The sequence below is a fragment of the Perna viridis genome, chromosome 1, assembly GCF_037379345.1.
Source record: "Perna viridis isolate PV_CMFRI_1.1 ecotype Kerala chromosome 1, ASM3737934v1, whole genome shotgun sequence".
Classification (NCBI taxonomy): Eukaryota; Metazoa; Mollusca; class Bivalvia; order Mytilida; family Mytilidae; genus Perna; species Perna viridis.
The window spans coordinates 15,571,569-15,596,769 of NC_142445.1; the positions used below are offsets into that span (position 1 = coordinate 15,571,569).

Here is a 25,201-nt window from a genome sequence, read left to right on the forward strand (position 1 = left end):
TCTGTATGCTGTACATGTGTTTCAGTAGCATTAGAAGTAAAGCCTTGAAAGTTTAAGATCCAAAAATATATTGTACAAAGAAAGAACTAGAAACAAAAAAATAGTGAAATGGGAAGCCAATTTTAGCACTGATTCGCACTCACCTGATATTAGTAGCATATGTATGTGTAATGGTTTGATCGCAATCTGTTTGTTGATGGAAGTCTTGAAAGGCTAAAAAAAAATATGATACCAATTTCAATGCATATCTATAAAAGGCTACTGAATAATATTATTCTTGAATAATTCTTACATGAGTTGAAGTGGGTGATAACTTGACAACTTGTCGAAAAAAATATCCATTTAGCATAAAAAAATAAAGAAGGCTGAAACTGACATTAGTGAATCTTCACCTTTGGCCAAGGCATACATATGTTTGTCTGTGATATATACTGACATTAGTGAATCTTCACCTTTGGCCAAGGCATACATATGTTTGTCTGTGATATACTGACATTAGTGAATCTTCACCTTTGGCCAAGGCATACATATGTTTGTCTGTGATATACATTAGTGAATCTTCACCTTTGGCCAAGGCATACATATGTTTGTCTGTGATATACATTAGTGAATCTTCACCTTTGGCCAAGGCATACATATGTTTGTCTGTGATATACTGCTATGGTCAAGGTATACATATGTTTGTCTGTGATATACTGCTAATTGTTATTCTTACTTTGATTTTATTTCAGAAGTCCCTCCAAATAAAAGTGAAGTGTACTCAGAGAGGTGACAGAAGACGTGGTAGACCTCCAGGGTCCAAGAACAAGAAAAAAAATTATATTGTGCCAAAAGTTCACCAACCTCCAGGAAGACCTATTAAGTCTGAGAATGAGAAAGAATCTATGAGCTATCAGGACTTTGTGCGTCAAGTAAATGAGGAACTTCTGGCCATTCATGGTACAATACCAGGAATAAACAAACAAATTGAGGGCGCAATAGAAGTTGATAATACCAGTGATGATTTGGACTCAAATTTAGAGTTAGATGAGCCTACAGAAGATAATCCTATTTCAAAAAGTTTGCATTTAAATGTATCTACTGAAAATAACCTTCCATTGGAAAAACATAGGGGAAGACCACCTGGTTCTAAAAATAAACCAAAGGATTTTGACACTTCTGGTTTAGATTTGGAATGCACTAGTATACCAGCAACATTTCCTTCAGGCAAAAGAAAAGGAAGACCTCCTGGAGCTAAAAATAAACCAAAAGATATTTTTGTCTTAACAAGTGACTCTGAAAATAATTTAAGTGCTTCTCCATCTATCAAGAAAAGGGGTAGACCACCTGGAGCTAAAAATAAACCAAAGGAAATAAGCTTCCTTGGTAGTGATTTTGAAAACAATAGTCCTTCTCCACAAATTAAAAAAAGGGGAAGACCACCTGGAGCTAAAAATAAACCTAAAGATTTCTCTTTTCTGAAATCTTATTCAGGTGAGTCAGTAATTGGATGTAGTCCTTGCCCTACAGAAAAGCGACGACCAGGAAGACCACTTGGATCAAAGGACAAATTTTCCTCCGGGAGGAGACGAGGTCGACTTCCTGGTGCTAAAAATAAGTTGAATTTTAGTTTTACTCGTACAGAAGTTGATCAATCCTCTGCTGATGAATCAAGTCTAAAATTAGATTTCTCACCTGTGAGGAGACCAGGAAGACCTCTTGGAGCTAAAAATAAACCAAAAAGCCTTAGTTTTAATGAGCATAATACAAGTGTAAATTCACATTTACGAATTCTCTTTAGATCTCCCTCTCTCAAGCGGAAGCCAGGGAGACCACCATTGGCTGAAAATAAACATAAAAGTGATACATCAGACCAAGACCACCAAGTGAACACTTCTTTTTCACTCTCTGGTAAACGCAGACCAGGAAGGCCTCCTGGTGCCAAAAATAAACCTAAACCAGAATATTCATCAGAGGAGAATAATGATGAAAATTTAAAAACACTAGTTTCACCATTAGGGAAAAGAAGTCCTGGACGTCCCCCAGGTGCTAAAAACAAACCTAAGCTGGATTTTGAGGTTAAGAATGAAGGTTATGGAAACATTTCTTTCTCTCATCAAGTTAAACGAAGACCTGGTAGACCCCCTGGTGCTAAAAATAAACCGAAGTTAATTTATTCAATGGACACAAAATCTGAACTGACAGAAGGTGAAAATGAATTGAGTTCAGAGCCATCATCACCAACTAAGAAAAGGGGTAGACCTCCAGGGTCCAAGAATAAACTGAAATTAGCACTTTCTCCTCAAATGTTTGTGAAAATGGATACTGGTGAGATCAGTGGTGTGTTTGACAATAGTGTTTTAACCTCTTCAGGCAAGAGACGGCCAGGCCGACCGCCTGGTGCTAAAAATAAACCGAAAATATATAGCTGGGTGAAGATAGATAAAGAGTCTCGTGCCGTTACAGACCAGGTTTGTATATGACAAGGTGTTAACACTAGATTGCTAAATTTAAATGTACCTTTGATTTTTCATTAACTGCAGAACTACATAGAGAAGTTTAAGTGTACTGATTTCTTATTCTTAAGTGGAGCAAAATGTCAGAACAGTAAAATATGTTATTATATATGTATGCTCATGTTTATACACAAAGAAATATGCAAACATGTTTGCTAGCAAAAAGTTTCAGATCTGGTAAGAACTTCAGCAGGGTAAAAAAAATATGGAAATATGGTAAAAAGAGAAATGAAATGTTTTCTCAATCTCAAACGTAAACTGAAAGAGCATTATTTTTTTCTTACTTAGGTCATACAAATGTATGTGTAGGTTCTCAGGCCTGTTTTTTTTTTTGTTTTGTTTTTTGTTTTTTTGTGGTTTTTTTTGGTCAGAAGAAAATAGACAAAACGTTTCTGTGAGTAATATTTATTATCACACAGTTCAGAAACTGTGATTGTGGGAGGGTAAGTTTATGATACTCTATGGCATCAAGATCTTCCTAGAGAAATAATTTTGCACGGTTTTAATATACATGTCATATATCTGCTGAAGCGTTTTGAACTTTCCTGCCAAGTGCACAAACAATCTCAATGACAAATTAATAAAACTGAAACCGTTTTCCAGAACAGACACCAAAAAAAAATCAGGATTTTAAAGTTTTTTTTGTTTTTTATTTTGTCATATAATAAAGATCAGGAGTGTTTTAACGATGCAGAGGTGCCTGAAAACCTACACTTTTTTATTTAGCCTTACATGTAAGATTAAAATGTACATAAATATACATAGTTTCCTTAAGTTTCATTGTATAGAAATTACTTAATTTTCAGACCCCTAAGATCAAAAGGAAACCAGGTAGGCCTCGTGGGTCTAAGAATAAAATTCCTTGTATTGAAGCAGATGAAATAAAACCAAGACATTGTAAAAGTGACACAAGCTACACAGAAGTTGTGGAAAATGTTGTAGAGGAGGAGTTTTCTGAGAGTGAAGAAGGGGAGAATGACACAGAGGTTCAGAAAAGAGGCCCAGGGAGGCCGTCAAAGAATAGAGAATCAACAATCAAAAGGAAGAGGGGGCGGCCACCAGGATCTCTCAATAAAAAGAAGAAATTAAGTGGTGTAAGTTTCTTTCATATAAGAACACCTGTCTTGAAGTTTGTTTTATGACATTAAATGCTATGACATATTTACCTGAACATCTGACTAGCTTTAGAAATTAAGTTTTTCAGAATTAAAAGATGTTTATATGTTATAGTGAATAATATATGGTCAGGGAATTGAGTATGTCTTCCCTTGATCAAATGCCTAGTACCTGACGAAGTATCTTAGATATTTCACTGGATAATTGAAAGGGAGATATTTCATAGGTATTAGTTTGTTAGAAAGTTGAAATCCCTTTGCCAGTTGTTAAATACCTAATGATGTTGTTGTCTTTTAATTAATGGAAGTCCAACTCTATTTCCAGAAGGCATTTGTTCCTTATTCTTTCTTTTATTTGAACCTTTTTTTATTACAGATATTATTAAGCATTCTAATATGATGTCCTTAACAGGCTTTGAGACTACTACTGTGGCCGATTTTCGATTGCTATATAAGCATCACACGACTTGGGCTTGGCTTGAGTTTGTGTAAATTAATGCCCACCTTAATCATGTAAACAAACATACGTAACATTCAAATGTGTATCAGCTGTTTTCATTCATTTCAGTAGCATGAATGAACATCTAATTCATATTTAATAAAAATATTAAAAGTTATATGTTTTAGAAAAGTTATATTAATTGTAAAAATCACTTACACACATACTTGGTAGCATTTGCCACATGCGCCATGATGTATGAAACCAAACAATAACAATCGTCAATGAATGACTTAAGTTGTACTTAATTCCCCTTTCCTTCATTATAAAAAACACAAGGCAAAGTTTCTCTAGAGACCAATTCAGCTGACATGGCTAGTGTAAAGTGTACAGCCAAATATGAAAAAAGGTGGGCTCAGGTTACCGTAATAGGTCACAAAAAATGTTAAAAAGTGCCGTTATTGTCCTTTTAGAATTTAAGTAGATCACAGAAACTCCATTTTATAATTGTTTTACCACAGGCTGACCATTTCTGCAAATATTTTACCCCGAGCAACATAGATGGTCAGCCCGCGGTAAAACAATGATAAAATGGAGTTTCCATGATTCATTTCTTAATCTGCATATTTATTATATTCCCAAGTGGGGGTATATAGTGATATGGGTGCCTTTACTTCTGTCCATCCATCCATCCTTCTTTCTTTCTTTCCTTGTTAAACAGAGGCACCCAGAGGTTTCATTATTTTTTAGCAATGCATGTACCTTTGAATTTGTAGGAGGTACTTTTCATAATTTTTTTTAATAAAAATGTATGAAATTTTGAAATTCTGGAGGTACCTTTCAGCAGTTTAGATGGGTAAAAGTACCTGGTACCGCCTCTTAATGAAAGGCCTGGTCACCAATCTGTTATACGTAACTCCTCCTACACCACTGAATTATATGAAATTTCCACAGATTCCTTATTTAGTATTGAAATATGTGCATCTTCTGTTTTAGACTTTGATCTGAAGTTTTTATAGGTCTCACATCAGCATACGTACACTTTATAATTCCCTGATTTGGGATACCAATACTCATCTCTTATCTGTAATTCATTCTACACAACCGAATGGAATTTAATGACATTTTCATAAATTCATTATTGCATATTACCATTAAACACCTTTTTTTTATCCAAATCAATTTGAAGGTCAAAGGGTGCATGTTATAAAATTGGGGGATTGGGGTATCAATTTAGTGAGCATTGCTCACAGTATTTTTCATTCAGATTTTATTCACTTTCAGTTTCTAGTAAACTACCATGTGTAAGACACAAGGTTCTAACAAATTGCATTGGTTTTCTCTAGACAGATTTTCACTTGCACTTTGATTTAAAAATGGGTTAGAGAAAATTTTTTGTTATAGTCCACAAATTATTAAATATTCTTAGTTATAAAAGTACTTTTTTCATTCTGTACATGTACCCAGTAGAAAATTATTCAACCTTCTCATTCAATCCTAGTTGTGGTCTGGTTTGTAATGAAAAACAGTGTAAGTTATTGTAAATTAGTGGTAATTTTGTTAATGTACACTGATAATCAAGGTTTACAGAACCCATGATACATGACTCCTGTCTAACACGGTCAGCTTCAATGCATTTTGAACCTATGGTAATGAATCACTTGCCTTAACTTACAAATCTTTGAGGGGCTGTGTTTACACATGGCCACACTTTGTCATGAAAATAGACATGTTCAAATAATTTTTTGGGATATATTTGGGTCATAGACCATTGCAGATTTAGGCTGCTAAAGTGTTCTGGAGATCCAAAAAAAATATAATTCCTATTTTCAGAGTTTGGTTCCAGTTCTATACAACATATCTCCAGAAACTTACCATGTGCCTACTGTAAATCAGCCCTCAGCAACTGTTACAGTATTTGCACCAGAAATTGTCGAAGGCATTATGGTAACTGAATTCAATTTTTGGCCAAAGCATCTATTTGTTTTCTTTTTTAGATTAATGCATTTTGTATGTGGTTACTAATTTGAAGGCATATTGAAATTAAGTGAGGCTCGTGTGTTTTGTTATTTAACTTTCCCATAATCAGAAAATCGTATCAAACTTCTAAATTTATGATTGAAAATCAAAATCATTTAAAAACACCTCATGTGTTATTGTCACTGACTACAACTACATGTATCACATTTTGTGGCTTTTGTCACTGAAGCAATAAATGATAAAAAAAACAAGGTTATTGTGCAGATTCATTTCTATGACTACTATTTATACAACAACCCCATCGTCAGATGACAACTCTTTACCCCTTTTCTGTCCAATTTGAAGATATTCACACTTCTTGGCTTACATGTATATCTCAGAAATAATAACTGATAGACAGGTAAATGTGCAGAACAAATAGACTGAAGATGTACGTTAGCTTCTTCTTGGAGTTACATGTATTGCCCTTTCCTTTAAATGATTGTCAATTTTTTAAACTTTTTTTACTGTTTACCAAAAAATTGTAACAAATTTATAAAATGTTAACAGGAAAGTATTCATCATGATGAGGGCTACTATGCTTCTACTGGGTCTGAAGATGTTTGACGACTCTTTGGAGGTGTCATTGACCTTTCTCTTTCAAAATTGATGCTTTGTACTAGTGATATTTAACGATTTGCACATTTTTAGCTCACCTGGCCAAAGGTCATTTGAGCTATTGCCATCACTTGGCGTCCATCGTCATCATCATTAACAATTTTTCAAAACTCTTCCCCTATAAATGTTCCTTGGGGTATCCCGCATAGAACTTATGTTGGGATTTTTGATCCGTTGTAAAACATGGCCGCCATTACTAAAAATAGAACATAGGGGTCAGACAGAAGTTTTTCGCATATATCTCCAAAACGGTTAGGTTTAGCCAAATTTTGATGGGGTAAAAGTGTTCAGCATGATGAGATCTATCTGCGGTCAAATTTTCATTTTAATCTATTTAGCCATGTTGGAGTTATTGCCGTTTTTCAACATTTTTTGCTATTTTTTATGTTATTTCTGGATTACATTCTTCTGATTACTGCTATAACCTTGGTTCCCTTGATTACTCTTTCAAAAATCTTCTCGTCTGACACTACTTGACCAATTGGAACCAAACTTGGTATGAATTTTCCTTGGGGTATCATGCATAGAACTGGTGTTGGGATTTTTGATCTGTCGAAAAGCATGGCTGCCGTTACTAAAAATAGAACATAGGGGTCAGACAGTAGTTTTTCACATTTATCTCAAAAACAGTTAGGTTTAGCCCATTCTGAAATGGGTAAAAGTGTTCAGCAGGTCAAATTTTCATTTTAATCTATTAAGCCATGTTGGAGTTATTGCCCTTTTTCAAAGGTTTTTGCTATTTTTTATGTTATTTCTTTCAAAAATCTTCTCCTCTGACACTATTTTACCAATTGAAACAAAACTCAGTATATATGTTCCTTGGGGTATCCTGCGTAGAATTGATGTGGGATTTTTTTTTATCCGTCGAAAAACATGGCCACTGTTACTAAAAATAGAACATAGGGGTCAGACAGTAGTCTTTTTTATTTTTTATTTGATCTGGCGACAAAAATAACCAGTTGGCGATTTTCATGGCACCTAGGTTTTGTATATTAAAATTGACATGAAGTTTGTCAGCAACAGATCAATATTCTCTCCAATTAAACAATGGTGTTGACACCTGGTCAAAGTTAATTAATAATATAAAGTCCTTGATAGAAAAAAAAACCTGTATGTTGAGTAGTACTATATTATTTTGCATATAAAAAGTGACTAATGGTTTTAGATCGTGACTAAGACTAGAGCTAAAAACCTGCTTTATACATATATCAAGAGTGAATCTTGGGTACATGTATGTCATAAATGAAGGGTTATTTTGATGAATTGACAAAGATAACTCATCACTGGACTTAATACTGTCATATTTTAAAAAATTAGATAAAAAAATTTTTGGCACTCATTTTGGCTCTAATTTATGAAAATTTGCGACAAAAATTGGCAGCTGGCGATTTTTCTGGCGACAGAATTTTGAAAGCCAGAGCAGCCCCTGGAAAATGACAGGTTTTTTTTTTTTTTAGTTTTCAGCCAATGTCTTGAAAACTATGATAGATTTAGACTTTCATTTACTGAAATGATCCTTATGATAAGTCCTATCAAAGTTTCCATGAGTCAAAATTGTTGGACAACTTCTTGCTTAATTTATTGCCCTTGAAAGGCAAAATTCAACAAGGTGAGTGATTCAGGCTCCTGGGAGCCTCTTGTTTGGTTTATAAAATAAGTTAACAAAAAATGACTGAACACTTATTGATCCATAATCAAGTCAAGTCAAAGATAAATCTGGCAAAATAGAAACAGCCATGTTTAAATTTGACTCCATGTTGAAGTTTTCCCTTTTCTGTAAAAGTTGACAATTTCAAAATTTAGAGATTATAACTAAAGAATTATAATAGTAAGAAAGCAACTGTGAAATGGAGAGTTCATGAGATTAACAGGTTATCCATACAAGACCCAGGTAGTGGGTGGCACATGCCAAATGTTGTTTTCAAAATATATTCATTTATTTAAGGTCACAAACTCATGTTTTCTTAAAAATTTGATGTTGTTATGTAATTTACTGAAATGATAAGAATAAGATAAATTACAAAGAAAGCACTACAAAATTTATAATAAAAGGAAATAATTTAGGTATGATCTGTTCATGATTTAGCTGATTTGTTAGGGAACTTTGAAGATATATTCTTAGTCATCCACTATTGATACAGAAAAATTCCAGTTCTTCCTGTCATCATAATGAGTTAAATATTACTTTGGAAAAAAATTAGTGGGATAAAATTAACCCTGTGCCACCCATGTCATAAGATCTGCCTGTTTATAACTCAGAAAGAAATGGAGAAGATGTGGTAAAATTAATGTAACTTCACAGAATTATAACAAATGGCTACAACTTTTTTTATATTTGGTCATAACTATTGCTGTTATGATTTACTAAAATTCTCACTGATTGCATGATGTTTTGTAAAACAAAGGATTAGTACCTCTGGTTCCCCTATTTTTATTTTACTTTACTACACACTTAACAACCGTGTTGTATGATTTCATTTAATTGCCATATTAAAATCCCATTCATACATTTTAATACCATGGACCTTTCGTTAAGTTTTGAACCTCTTTATTTAAAAAAAATATAAACACAATGAATTTCATCACTTTTATTTTAATACATTATAACCACAGTAATGACCTAACTTAATAATCCAAATTTAATATATTACATGTACTTCAATGTATGAAATATTAACATATCTACATTATGTTAGGTAGAAATCTTGTGATCATCATATATTGCATTTCATCTCATCAATTTTTTTTAATTGTATCCTATGCCAGATGCAATGGAGTTTTAGAAGCAAGCTTTCTGAAATGCCTACATTGGGCGAGTAGACATAGTACATGTATTGGTTATCATGGTATTAATTGTTGACTAGACTAACCTTGATTGTTCTACTTTTGTATGAAATTTTCACCACACCATTTGCTATATATATAATTTTAGGTGAAGAAATAATTTTTCTCTAGTGCATTGAAGATACTGCTAAAGGTTATAGATCTATCATAGCCTTATTTTGTTGCACAATCATTTTTGCTCTTAATTTTGGTTTCACTAATTCTTGATCATATTTTCAACAGTATGTTAGATACAAACCATACAATTATCAAGTAATGCATTTCATTTCATGATCTTTTTTATAATTGTGTCACATGCCAGATGCAATGGGATTTAAAGTTGCTTAAAAATGCCTTTTTTTTTTTTTTTGCTAATACGCATATTTATCTCGTGTGTTGGTAATCAAAGGAGTAAGATTTTGAATAGATTAATTCATATTTCCATTTACATCACAATATTCACTATGGACAATTTTCGATGGAACTTTTTTTTCCTATGATGAATGGAAGTTACTATAAATAGATCTGTTGTATACATTGATACTACTTAAGATTATACACCAGTCATAGAATTATTTTTGTTACACTGTCGTTATTCAGTTTGATTTCAATTATCCTAATTAAGGTCAGTGATTGTGACATGAAATGAAAGGAAATTTATGATTATTTACTATTTAGGAAGAAACTACTAGCCCAATTCAACAGAAGCCAACCACTGGTAGAAGACAGAAAACTCCAATAAACTATGCTGCCATGGCTGAGGGCGCCTTGTTAACTGATAGTGACATGTCAGAGGATGAAGGAAAAAAAGGCACACAACCTGAGACTGTGGTAAAGGTATCTGTGATCACCAGTGCCTCTGAAACAGATTGGAAATCAATGCAAGAAAAAACTGTTAACCCTGAAAATAGCAATCTCATTAAAAAAAGGGGGAGGGGTAGACCAAAGAAATCAGACCAGACAAAGAGGCCAGGTAGACCAAAGAGTATAAAAACAGACACTTTTGACCTCACTTTAGTTGAAGATGTATCAGATACTGAATCTAGTGGTGGAAGCAAAGTTCAAAAGAAAAAGTTGGGTAGGCCAAAAAAGGTTGATTCTTATCTGAACATGACTGGTGATGAAGAGCAAGAATATGATCCCTCTGGAATCAGTGGTATAACCATGGAGGGATGGGAGGGATTTACTGGTGCAGCTAAGGAAGGTACAAGTTTATGTAATGGTACAGTAAAGGATCCAGCTAGTGTCTCAGCCAAACTGTCTGTGTCAGATCAGGTAACTTACATATGTAAAATTAGTTCATATGAATATCAGAAGACTTTCACCTATTTGCCTGGTTATGTCTGATGAATTATTACTTACTATGCCTTCAAACTGGAAATTTTCTGTGCTTCTTTCAAAATGTTATCATTATACCTACAGTTCTATACAGCCCATGCATAATTAGAGAATATGAATTAAGTATGAGAAGAAAAAAAAATTATAGAGATTGAAGCAAAATTGGGGAAACATTTGAACTAAATCAGGTTTTTTTTAAACTATTCAGAGTTTAAATTTAAAGCATTCAAATTCAACTTTTACCTTACTTGAGCAAAAGTTAGATGCTAAAGGTACTGAATGACTTATCTATGATTACAGGAGATTTATGTAATGATGTTCCTTTCAGTTTATTTGTTACTGATAATGCACATTTTGTATGATTTCAGCCAAATTTACATTCTTTCGATACAGCAACTAAAATTAGTGACACTAGAAATGAGAAGAGAAAGACATCAGCTGTTGCATTTGTGGATGATGTAGTTATAATTGACTCAGATTCAAATGATAAATTTGAATCAGTAAATGTTGAAAACTCAGACACTACTCCAGATGTTATCGTGAAGAATAAAGTGCCAGAAGCGGGAAGTTTTTGTTCAGTTGTTGATCTGTCAAATTGTGAAAGGGAAAGTTCCCTCCAAAATGGCAAAGAAGGAAATGAATTAAATTATGCTTCATCAAATCAAATCAACTCTAGTTCACTACAGCCTGTCATCTCCACAGACACTTTTCGAAGTGTTGCCTCAGTTTCAAATCATCTTGGAGAAAAGTCAGTTGTAATAGACAGTATGCCTTCGACAGTAGTTGATATTATGCTAACATCTGAACCAGCTTGTTCCTTGAAGAATGAGGTAACTGAAAATTCTGAACAGAATGAGGTAACAGTAACAAAAATCATTACAGAATCTTTGCCACAGAATACAAATTCAGGCCTAGCTTCTTCATTGTTTGTTAATGTAAGTTTTTTTTTCAACTAATTTGGTTGATACATAGGGGTTATAAGAACAAAAACAACAATTGTAATTAGTAGACTAAAGCAGTTAAGTTTTAGTCCTACTCATGCTTATTCAGCCTCTTAATTTAGTCAGTTTTATGTAGATCTGAAATTGCAACTCATTTTATTTTTTGCCAAATACACACCCTCTCAACAAACAAAGGACTTTCAGTTTAGACAGGAATTTAATCCTTGGGATTGTTTGATAGGCTGAATCTTACAGTTTATTTAGATTTTTGATTTTGAGTACCATTTCCATATTGGTTTGCATTGAGGTCCTAAAGGTCTGAAATTAGTGTGATTTCTACTTAAATTGAATTCTTGAGGTTCTGTAATATGCTGTTCTAACTATACATGTATATTTAGATTCTGATTTTGAACATTTCTAATTTTTAAGTTCCACACACTTATTTTGTGTCATTAACATATGCTATGTCAAAAATTTAAGCATTATTAAAATTGAGAGTTGTACAGAGCTTAACTATAGTGTCAGTTCTGGCCCAAATGCTTCAGTGTTTTAACTGTAGTCATATCAAGCTTTGCCCCATAAAATAATTTTTTTGAAATCTTACTAATTCCTGTTACTAGCCAATCATATTTTAAATGCTCGAAAAGGGAAGTTAACAGTAGAGAAATCTGCTAAGGGAGTATCTGATAAACTATGGATCCCAAAACAATTCTGCAAGATGGTGTAAAATGAGTTTTTGGCTTGTTAACTGACTCCCAACTTCTGCCATTTTATGACATTACAGTGGAATGTGTGAATAGTGAGATCAAGGTACTCTGAGACTAACTGGGGATATGATAGTGTATTTTTTTTTCAGGAGTGTTTCAAATTTTACCTGTCTCATATTATAAATTTATTGCAGGCTCCCATGTCTTAGCTGTAGAACTGGGCAGTATACACCAAGGCAGCTGAAACACAGAAGATGTTCCTTTACAGATGAAAGGTGTTATTCTTTCTTTGTTGAGTTGTACATGTGTCTACAACTTATTTACTTTATCATGATCTTAGCATAAAAAGTAGAGTAACATGTAGCCATATTTAATTTAATTTTTGACATAGTGATAGATTGTGGATCATTTATACAAGTGTTTAGTTTTTTTTTCTTTAGTCTGTTTATAGTTTTTCTTGCTCTTTTTTTTTAACTTTTTCTACTTGTTAAACCTGTATATGAGGTCATGTTTTTTATTTCTTATGATGTGTATTACAACATTGTATTTGTCAATTTTAAAACCTACTTAAAGCAATTCAGACCTTATAGTGCCCAAGTATGATCTATTTCCTTAGTATCGACCAGTAAATACTGTAAATTGGGATATTTTGGCATCAGGATATTTTGGGGTCAGGATATTTTGGCATCAGGTTACTTTGGTGTTAGGATATTTTGGGGTCAGGATACTTTGGCATCAGGATATTTTGAGGATTTTATGGTTGAAGTAGAAAAAAAGCTTGTGGCAAAACTACAGTGGTGTTTACTAGTATGGTTTCTCCATATTTTCTATGAACTTTGACGGCAAATTATGCTCTATAGATTGTGAATATCTCCATAATACTTATATTTCACTAAGGTCAGGATTTTACAGATCAGTTCTGTTGACTTTGGTGGGGGGAAAAAAACAGATTGTTATCATGTAGAATAAACAGATCTGGAGTGACAGCGCTATAAAAGGGCTATAACTCCTTAAAAAGTTTTACCAGTACTAGTTATTGAGCTTTTTCAAGAAAAAAATACTTTCAGAGAAAAAAAGGAATTTATTCAAAAGAATCTTAACACAAATGAAGAATATCCATTTTTTTACAGAGTTTATGTGGTGGATCAGATCATGTTAAGAAGTATTTCTGTTTATTTTGTCATGTTTATGTTTTTTTATTACATTTCTGTTCTAATTCAACCATTGTTTCTGTTCACTGTTCTTTTTGACTTAATTGGGTTTGGTACAATTTACTGAATTATGCAATCACATACTTCACAGGTTGAATGAAGCAAAAATTAGATCGGACCAGCATCTAGTCAATTATTGCAAGTCTTGAAGTCTCATGTCCTTAAATTTAGTCATTGCTTAGAAATATAACTGTTTTATATGTCTCATATGTCACTATATAAATCAATATGTACCTTGTCTGTTGCATGAAGTAACAAATGGCCAGAGCACCATACAACTTGAAGAATACTCATGTCTGAGTATTTATTAACTTCCATGGTAACTCCAATCAAAGTCTGAGAATTTTATGAATTCATAAACAGTAAAGAATATTCTCATACTGAAGTAAATTTTAAAGTTTAATGGTGCCCAGGTGGGATTTATACCATAAGCTGTCTATGAAATATGTGAAGTTTTTTTTACTAATCAGTGAAGACCCAGTACACCAAGCTTTATTTTTTTTCATTGTTACTGTTAGTTGTGTATAATCTATGAAAGATATCTATTTATGATGTTATGTACAGAGGATATTTTATGCTCAGTGATAGTTCAGGTTGTTTCAGATGTTCATAGATATCTGCTAGTAAATAGCCATGTGATTGTTACTGGAAGTCATTAATGTATGTGAATGGTTTTGCATTAACTGTAGCTTAAGGATGAACTTGTTTGATGGTTTGGAAGATTTCAGACTTCTTTTTTATCTTGATTGTTTTTAATGCACTAGTTACAGCAACATTATCAGGTTTTATTGCTTTCATTGTGTCCCTCACTTTGATGGGGAGACAATACTTTTGTCCTATTTATCTGTATGTCTCTTTGTCACACTTTTTTTATGAATGCTACTCTTCAGAAACTACTGCACCAAATATTATGAAACTTTGTAGATAATTAGGACATGATATGTAGTTGTACATAATACCGGCAATTAATGATCTATTGAATATTGTGAGTTACACCCCTTTGAACTTTGGAAATTGGAGGGGGAGATTAATTTAACTTTCAGTATTAATCTGACAGTTTATTAATCATGCATCCGTTATTTTATCTGTCAGAATTGGAATTTTAACAAGGTAATGTAACTACTGTTAAAAGGAATATACAAATGCGAACCTTTATCAATAATGTGTGCTTTATGATAGACAGATAGTTGCCAATATCTTTTTTTTTCATAGTTAAAGAAAGAGCTACTAAGTGTATATTTTACGCATAAGAAGATAAGATACTGATTGTTTTTAAATTATACATAAGAGTCATATTAAGAACTTCTGTTTTATTGTATTTTGAAATAAATGTAATTCATCAAAATTTGAAATAAAAGTATGCACACTTCATTTGGTCATTATCCAAAATCATTTTCTTGTGATACTTGTGTATTTTGTGGAAAACAAAATTTCAGCTGCAAAATTACTGTTTTATTATTGTTGTGCTGAGTCTATTTTCCTTTGTTAAAATATTCAGTCCATCTTTTTAATCCAATTAACTTTAAAAGTTTAGTGTAAAAAGGAAATGTAATTGAAGTAATTCTTCCAATAATCACCTTTTTTTTTTAGCTCACCTGGCTGAAGGCCATGTGAGCTATTGCCATCACTTGGCGTCCGTCATTAACATTTTTTCAAAACTCTTCTCCTCTGAAACCAATTGACCAATTGGAACCAAACTTGGTATGAACGTTCCTTGGGGTATCCTGCATAGAACTGATGTGGACATTTTTGATCCATTAGAAAACATAGCCACCGTTACTAAAAATAGAATGTAGGCTTCAGACAGTAGTTTTTCGCATATATCTCTAAAATTGTTAGGTTTAGCTGAATTCTGACATGGCATGAAAGTGTCCAGCATGATGAGATCTATCTGTGTTAAATTTTCATTTTAATCCATTAAGCCATGTTGGAATTGTTGCCCTTTTTCAACGTTTTTTGCTATTTTTAATGTTATTTCTTTCAAAAATCTTCTCCTCTGACACTACTTTACCAATTTAAATCAAACGTGGTATGAATGTTCCTAGGGGTATCGTGCATAGAACTGATGTGGGGATTTTTGCTTCATGGAAAAACATAGCCGCTGTTCCTAAACATAGAACATAGGGATCAGGCAGTAGTTTTTGCATTTATTTCCAAAACCGTTAGGTTAAGCAAAATTCTTTCAATGTCTGAAACGATCCTTATTTTTAGGACTACCAAAGTCTTCAGACATAAAAGTTGTCAGACAACTCATAAGATTTTATGCCCTTGAAATAGGAAAAATGACTTTTTTTACAGTTTTCAGCCAATATCTTGAAAATTGTTATAGATAGAAAGTAACTTTTAATTGCTGAAATGATCCTTATGATAAGTCCTACCAAAGTCTTCTTGAGTCAAACTTGTTGGAAAACTTCTTGTTAAATTTATTGCCCTTGAAAGACAGAATTCAACCAGGTGAGCGATTCAGGCTTCTGGGAGCCTCTTTATACTTATTTTCCAATTACTTGTACCATTTTTTTTATTTTACATGAACATTGTATTGTTTTATAATACATGTACATGAAACTGCATGTGTTTTTTGTAATTTTTCCAATGTGTTCATTTTTATTTACTTCAATGATGAAATTGTACAAGATATTTTCAATCGAATCGTTAGTAGTTAAAAACAAACTTTTTTATTGAAAAATACAAAAAAAAGAAACAATATAAAAATAAATCTGAAATATGAATGTAAATAAATTATAAAAAGAATCATTATTTTTTAGCCATTATATTGTAACACAAACTATACTTGAAGTAATACTTTTTTCTGTGGTAAAGGTGCAATATATTTTGATAATTTTTTTTTAGAATTAATGTAGGAAAAGTTACTTACTTCATATGGGGCAGAGATACTGTTATTTACATATATATTGTGTTGTTGTATAATACATGTACATGAAATGGCATGTTTATTATCATGTTAAGCACAGTAATTTTGGTTGTGTTCAATATATTGCTTAGCGATGGAAAGGTTGAATTGTGACAAGCTGCGATAACTAGTATTGTTTATTGCATAATATTACATATGATTACACTTGCAAGCTTGTAAATGAATATTTTATCCAAGATACAGCATTTCAAGTCTTATGCTTGCCCCCTGCTCCAGGGTAACAAGTTTACCTGTCTGTCTCCTTCAGTTTAGTATAAATCTGTTGTCAATATTTCCTTAGCTGGTACATATCATTGCTACTGGATATTTGGGTTCTGCACTTCAAGATTTCCCTTCATGTAAGCTCAACTGGACCAATGGTCCAAAAGAGCTATTGTCATCACTTGGCATCTATTGTTGTAAACTTTTAAAAAATCTCCTCTTGAAACCACTAAGTAGATTTAATTTTAAATTTTCCGAACATTATTTTTTATGCGTTTGCTTTCAAATTTATGTAAATCATGCCTACCTTGAAAACCATGATAGATAAAAAAAGAATTTCAATTGATGAAATGATCCTTTTGAAAAGGCCTGGAAAGTCTGATGATGTTAGATGGGGCCTCATCTTCATCAGGGTTTTGAGTCCACCCTCGCTCCCTCAAACCCCTGACATCACTCATTCATATTTTGCGGGTATCGTCCAGCACCATCTAGTGAGTTACTTAAATTTAACCCAGATCCAAAATCCAATCAAATCACTCGTAATAGAAACTCTTCGATATAACTTACAAAGTAGCTATACATAACGTCAATTTTTTTTTTTCAGTAAAGACTAAACAGAATCTACAGTTATCATTTTTGCTCATATTGCATCAATTGTGACATCATACAACTTTCAGTTACTATATCGCATCGTCCATTACCTGGTATTATTGTTTACCTTTCCACAGACATTTTATGTTAAATCGATTTTCATTGGTGCTTCTCACCCAGAGAAGCAACCAATCGGAATTGGCTGGACAGTACCCTCTAAATATGAATTGAGTGATGTCAGGGGTTTGAGGGAGCGAGGGTGGACTCAAAACCCTGACTTGAGAGGATGGTGGGGCCTCTGTTAATTGAAATTCAAATAATAAAATTACGTTTCCACAGGATTTTAATATTTTTGTCTAGTGAGTTTTACAGGGTCTATAAAGCCTCAATTTTTTTACACTAGTTATAATGATGTACAGTGTTTGTTTTTTACTTTAATAGCTGTAGCTAACAGCTTTTGAGGTTTTTAATAAGCATTATAATTACTCTAGTTCCGAATGGAAGATTCATTTTTTGTTAGCTTCCTATGGTATTGTGCAATATGAAAATTTATATAATCTTTGATTAATAATATATACTTGCATTTATTATGTTAGGTGCTTTTCAGATCATCAAGCTTCTATTTTATGCTACTAGTAGTTAAGTGTGTGTTGACAACTTCATGACAGTTTTATGTGGATTTGTCTTACTCATTTGTTGATCTATATCTTAGTGTTTAGGTGATATTATTTTTCTGACACAAAATATTTATTGTTATACGGAAAGAGTAAAAATTGTGTCTTAATATCGGTGCAGTCTTCTTTAGATTGTCAAAGAGTGTATTGCTGATTTTTTTTTAAAAATAATAATCAGAATTATTTTAAATGGCACTCTTATCTTTTTTGATCTATTTGGACAAATGGTAGCATATGTTTGGTATCTGATGTCATCCGTCTTTTGTAATTGGTTATTCCTTCACCAGAAACTAACTGAAACTCTGGATAAACCAGGCATCTTTTGAAGTCCAGTTCAGTTTAAATAGGTTTTGAAAATGCATAAACCAAAAACCTGCATTAACCTAACATGTCCCTCGGTCCAGAAGTGTTTGGTATAAATAAGCTTCACTATATTAATCACATTATCAGATTTAAAGCCAGTGAGCAATACGAAGCATCTTGTATTTTAGAAATATTTAAAATTGCTCTGTGTCATATCGGCTCTTGCTCCACCCCAATTCAAATAGACTCAGTATAACAAACAACAAGCCAACAAATTTCAATGAATTTTCAAGAGCTAATCACAGCTTAATTTTTTTTTGTTGATAAGAAGCAGAAAGTGTTTTGGGTCAGATTTAAAAAGTTATTATATTCTATCTGTATATGATTTCATTTGTTAGGGATCAATAAACTTGTAAATATATTTTTTAGATTTATATCATTAACCTACAATTAATTTTTTAGTTCAAAGTTCCAATTGTATCACTGTATTTTGAGCAATTTTAAAACAAACTTTTTGACAATTGAGGCTCCTATAATTTAATTCTTCAGTTTTTCTCTCAGTTTTAGAATTGGACCAAACATCAATTTCATACTACCAAGACTGAGTCATCTTATAATTTACAGGTTATTTCCCTTGTGTTGGTTTTTAGTCTTTAAAAATAACTATAAATATTTTGTTTGTCAAATATTTTAGATATCATTTTTTAAAGATTTTTTTTTCCTATTGCCATTGTCCTAATTCAGATGAGGGACTTCTAATTACTGTGAAAGTACTTTAATTCGTGGATACCATTTTTTGTGGATTAGCAAAGAAACACAAGTTGATGGATTCTTAAATTCACGGTTTTCAGGTCTTCAGTATACACATCATTGGGAGTCTCCTTTTGGTTGGGAATCAGATTTCGTGTGCTGGCTCACCCACAAAAACCACGAAAATTGGTACCCAATGAACAATAGTGCTTTCACGGTATGTGTTTTTCTGAAAACAACTGTGCGGATATATTTTTTTATTTTTTTAATTTGTCTTTCTCTTGTTCTTTGTCCTTGTCTTACTAAACCAGGAATGCACTTGTCTTGAGAGAGTCTCCTACTGTGTGGTTTGTATACCCTATATATTACAATGATGTGTGTGTTTATGATCATGCTTGTAACATTAATGCCATAATTCTATCAGTTAATATTTCCATGTTTATTTTAGCATTTGACCATAGATTAGAAGAAATCACTTGTACTTCATTAATTGTTGTGTTGCTGTCATAAATTAAGTTGAATGAACTTAAAAGTTGTCAAATTTTTCTTAGCCAGGTTTCAATTAGTGTTTGAAAAAAAAAGATATTTGCCATGTACCAAGTTTAGGTTTATATTGAATCTTTCCCTTCCCTACTAAATATGCAAATATGAAGTGATCCTTGTGTCAGTTCAGCAGTTAGCCTTTTGCTTCTGAATAATTATCAGTTGATGTCCATTCTGTGTGCTCATAATACTTGGCAGATCTCAAAGGGATTTGGCAGGAATGACATGAAATAATTTCCTTTTCGAGTACTTCACCTAGTTGTTTGATCCATTTGTAAATGCTTCTCAGTAGTTCAAATTATATGTCCAGGTCTATGGCTCTTAAATATTATTAAAATATTATAACAGCAATAAAACAAAACAAAACAAAACAAAACAAAAAACAAACAAAACAAATGATAAACAGACTCAAACCCTTTTGTCCTTAAGGTGGGTGTACCGATATTTTGGTGGATATATAAAAAATGAAGTAAATAAAGTTAAATGAAATATAATTATACTTTTCTCTATCAATACATTCATTTAGGCAGTTCCCTTTGATTTTGGTTATTGTTCTCAACCATTATCAATCTTTTGAAAATGTCCTTGTTCGCAGGCACATATATTAATGTAAATAGGTTATATTCCTTCTTGGTGTAAAACAAGAATTGTTCACCCAGTTTCATTTAGGAGAGATGTATGTTGCAGGAAAAACTATTCAAGTTGGATACTTTTAAAAATGGTAAGCTGTTCAGAGACTGATGTGAATCACAGACTTCTCTTAGACCTCTCATCTTTATATATTGATATATTATAGTAGATTTACATTAATATGTGAATAATTTGACAAGCTATAGCAACAATGGTACAAATAGATACAAGGCAGATAACAATGTTAATTTTCCTATTATAGTCGTGTCAGACTTGCCAAATACATGTACATGTTTATCTACTGCTGCAGGTTTCTCAGATTATAATTTATGATTGTTAATAGCTAGTTAAGAATTAATTATGTCAACAAAGGTGACAAGTTTTAGATATGTAAATCATAATGTGACATTGCATAATCTTTAGGGTTCTTACAACAAACTATGGTTGGGTCGTTTTCTAAAGCATGCACTCGCCACAGATATCTTCATTATTTACAATAGTTGTAGTATGTACCCATGTGGTACAGTCTCTCCATCCCAACTGTTGTTGTAAAGTTTTTTTTTTATTAATATAAGTGCTTTCATTGACTAGACATGGATGGACTTATCCTAAAGCTGAAATGCGAAATGGTAAGTTACAACATGTGCTCTAATGTCTACTTAACGTAAAACTCCCGAGTTCACTTGCTGGAAAATCTCGGCATTTCCCGGGCTCTGATCCACAGTGCAACTGGAGATACACTGCAACCACGGTCTGCTTTACTGCGGAAACATTCTAATAAGATTTTGTTTTATATTTACAGTCGACCATCCATCCAGAAATCTTAATTGTGAAATATCGAGCATAATACGATTAGTTATTTTGATAATTTAATGCTTCTTTGTCATTTACCTTTTCCTTTATATCTCCAATTTGTTGATTAAGCGTTAGATATTTGGCCATTATTAAGCGTTTTTGAAAACAGTACGATCGCGTGATGTGTATTGCTACGAAATTAACAATGTTAGGTTTATATCATCTTAGTACAAAACACTGAGCAAATACTAAGGATATAGAAAATAATGTCAACAAAAAGACGAGACTAGTCTGTGACAAAAAATCATGATTCATTATGACAGTTTATAAGCTTGGAGCTTTTTGCAACAAGAGTTGTCAAAGCATCTTTCTAGATTTTCAATGCGACATACATGTACACGTAGTTTTCATTCAGTGCATAGTCATTTTTACCGAAGCATAGCCGTAACAAGATAATACTGTACGAATTTAAGATATGATAAACTAACAATATAGATATCTTATGCTGAGTGAAGACCGACAACTTGGGCAAGGAATCAGCACCATATTCAATGTATTTTTTTTTTACATTTTTTTTCTGTATCATAATTCAGTTCAATTTTTTTGTCATTTTTACTGCTGTCAATATAAAAGAAAAGATACTGGCAGATGATTTTTTTTCTAAGCTGTTTTTTTCTGGGATTATGTGTTTGCTATTATGCTCCACTTCGACTCAAATACGGCAGTGTCCTGTATACATTGAAGGTCAGCTTCTTACACAAGAAGAAATGTATGGGAAAGTTACTGGGATTATGTCATGATTAGGAGTTGATTTCTTCATTATGATAGATGTAGTGGTTTTACCTTTCTGATTTCATTTAAAATACATCGGTAACCTTAGTTTTGCCACGGACTTTCGTGTGTCTTGACAAACCACTGGAATGTGTATCTCATAAATTTTGAAGTATCCAATACACTAGTCATTCCATATCAATTTATTATCAAAATTGTGACAAGTGGGCAGTAATAAATAATAGCGTATTTAGATTTGCTATATTTGATATTAGTGATAGGGTGTTTATATATGCCAAGTTCCATATCAATCTTGACAATCGTTATTAAACTTCAAAAGTGAGAATATTTGAATGAAAATGATCTCGTGTAAAAAATTTAAATCGCTTTGAGATCGATAAGTATCACTCAAGCCTCTCAGGTGAAGTTTTCTGGTAGATAAACGTTCCACAAGGGTTAATTAGGTACATCTAACATAAATTTACTTTGCTGGAAAGCTATATTGACACAAAATATTTGTTCACGGGGGATGATGTTTTAACAAGGAGGGTAAACAGAAAATACAAAAGACTTACTTCGTAGGGGACCTTTAATGGTCTTGCAGACGAACAATCCAAGTTTGAGAATTAACGTGATTAAATCAATTCTCGGTGTATTAAGAAGACATATGTCTGTTTATTCATAATCTTCGTCCATGGTGCCGCACTGTATGTTCTCTTGTATTCATGGTATGTCGTACTGTATGTTGTCTTTCGTTCAAGATGTGTGGTACTGTATGTTGTCTTTCGTTCAAGATGTGTGGTACTGTATGTTGTCTTTCTCTCAAGATGTGTGGTACTGTATGTTGTCTTTCGTTCAAGATGTGTGGTACTGTATGTTGTCTTTCTCTCAAGATGTGTGGTACTGTATGTTGCCTTTCGTTCAAGATGCGTGGCACTGTGTTGTCTTTCGTTCAAGATGTGTGGTACTGTATGTTGTCTTTCGTTCAAGATGCGTGGTACTGTATGTTCTCTTTCTTTCAATGTGTGCTCGTTCGCTCAAAATGTGTCGTAATCTATGTTCTCTTTCATTCAGGATGCGTTGTACTGTATATTCTCCGTTCAATATGTGCTCATCTTGAAAGCTTGGTGTCGTAAACTTGGGTTTGAATTGGTCACTCAAGGAGTTACTAAGTATATGCGTGCTACGTGTATATCGTGTAGAGTAACTAGAATTTAACCATAATATTGTTCATAAAGAAATCTTCACAAATGCACCATCAATACTGTTATATTGAAGTGTGCTAAAAATAACATGTATGTTTTCATGTTCATACAAGACCCCTAATATGACTGTCGTATGTTTGATGTCATTTCAACTTGTACATTTTATTGTGATTAAAATACCAATTTAATATTAGAACAATTGATCTATGTGCGGGAGCTTGCATCAAACAACAAGAGAAAGCTACATATTGCAGTTCCCTGTATAATTATGTCCTTTCTCTATTATAAATTCGCCTTAATTAGAAGGTTTTCGATTGACATTGATCATCTGATTTGGTAGGCATTAAATGAGCTGCGGTCAGACACCTGTAAACCGAGATCTTATCTAAGGTAGCTACTATCACCTATCTCGCGTGATGTTGTCTTTTACAAACGATCTTATATGTATTGGGTTACATCAAATTTCTATTTGTAATTCGCCACTTTATGAAGGTAGCTCGTAAATTATTTCACTCGATCTGCGTAAATATTGTGATAAATGATACGTTTTTGTTCGTGACAATATTCCCAGAACCTTCGGTAATACACACTTGTAAGGGGGTCTTTGGTATTGTTATTTATTGGACTAAAATCAAAATTACATGGTAGCAGTAAGTAATGTAATATCAAGAGCATCCCATATGTACAGTGACATTCCTTTCTGGCATATTTACCCGTAGATGACAAAGACATAAGTACCATTTAATACGCGATGACCTCAAGCCCAGTAAAAAGAACATTTAGTGGCTGCTAAGAGAAAGTATTAAATAGTTTATGTTAATTGACTGTTCAATTCAACCTGTTGATTTTTATGGTCCAGATTGACTATATGTTACTTGGACTTACCCGAATGGTCCAGATTGACTATATGTTACTTGGACGTACCTGAATGGTCCAGATTGACTATACGTTACTTGGACATACCCGATTACGTATTTATTATTTATAAGGATCTTCTGGTTATCATTAAGCTCATTGAGAAGACCGGAACAATGCAAAACGTTCAGTAGTAATCACATGTGTATTTTGTGTATTACATTTGGTCCGAAGTCAGTCATATACCGACAACAATATATTATTTCGTGCTATGAGACTTGAATGTCGACTTGGGTTACAGATGTGTAGGAAAGACGGCGAAACATTTCGTTTGGAAACCATTCATTTTTATTGAAGATGATTTTACTGGGGGAGCCTGATTTTAAACAATCAGTTTATAAAATTCAAGCATACGTACATTTTATTCGAACCTTTCCCAAAAATCCATTGACTGCATCTATACAGATGTGCAATAAGCATATAATTTTACAATTTTCCCGATCGAAAATCAAACACTTGAAGCAGCCTGGTCTCATATAATATTTTCCGGAAGGTCACTTAATGACACATTATCTATTGGAAATCAATATACCAAAACCTAAAATGGTGTTTAGTCATGAAACGGAATTTCCCAGGAAAATGAAATTTATGACCAAAAGCTGTCGCTTAGAAAATTAACAAAACAGATGTGTTTTATATTGAATATTGAAGACCTGGGGAAACAGGTAAAAGTTTCATAGACGTTATTACGATAATTAAGTAAAATATATTCGCTGGACAAACACCGAAGGGTATATGACGAACACCTTTTTGTCAAAATCTGTTGATAACTTTTTCATCATTTTCTACATTTATTTATACTAACTTGACAGTTTTATGTTCCTGTAATTGAGTAAGTATGTGTCAGTGACCATAACTTGTCACTTATACACATGTTAAAATCATTAGTACTAGCTATAAGGGAACAATTGGATTTCCCCAATAATGGAGGTATTGTTTCTATTGTGGATACGCAACCTCTAGTTAATATCGATGTCCATTATTTTGCTTCATCACCTTACATTCTCGGTGTTTGCTTACATTGAAAGTTTATCGGCTTTTGAAATTTCATAATAATTTCGAAAATGTAATCAGTTAAGGACAATACTACGACTGTTTACCCGGAATATTTCATATGTGTGGTATTTATTGTTTCCATTAATCGCTCTGGATAGAACGAAAAAATAATATACTTGTAGACGCAGA

The 25,201-nt window shown here is 32.8% G+C and overlaps 1 protein-coding gene across 11 annotated transcripts in view; it reads left to right on the forward strand.

The window, feature by feature from the left end:
• Nucleotides 1-19,689, forward strand: part of LOC148627429 (uncharacterized) — a 29,442-nt gene extending 9,753 nt beyond the window's left edge. For 8 of the 11 annotated variants that reach the window (XM_088572895.1, XM_088572924.1, XM_088572950.1 and 5 more), the window contains exons 11-16: nt 732-2,450; nt 3,302-3,589; nt 5,883-5,996; nt 10,188-10,784; nt 11,216-11,782; nt 12,690-19,689. In XM_088572895.1, coding sequence (XP_088429021.1) covers nt 732-2,450; nt 3,302-3,589; nt 5,883-5,996; nt 10,188-10,784; nt 11,216-11,782; nt 12,690-12,704 — 3,300 coding nt within the window. In that variant the 3' untranslated portion in view covers nt 12,705-19,689. The remainder of the gene's footprint in view (nt 1-731; nt 2,451-3,301; nt 3,590-5,882; nt 5,997-10,187; nt 10,785-11,215; nt 11,783-12,689) is intronic. The other 3 variants (XM_088572969.1, XM_088572977.1, XM_088572986.1) reach the window with 3 other exon arrangements.
• The last annotated feature ends 5,512 nt before the right edge of the window (nt 19,690-25,201 follow it).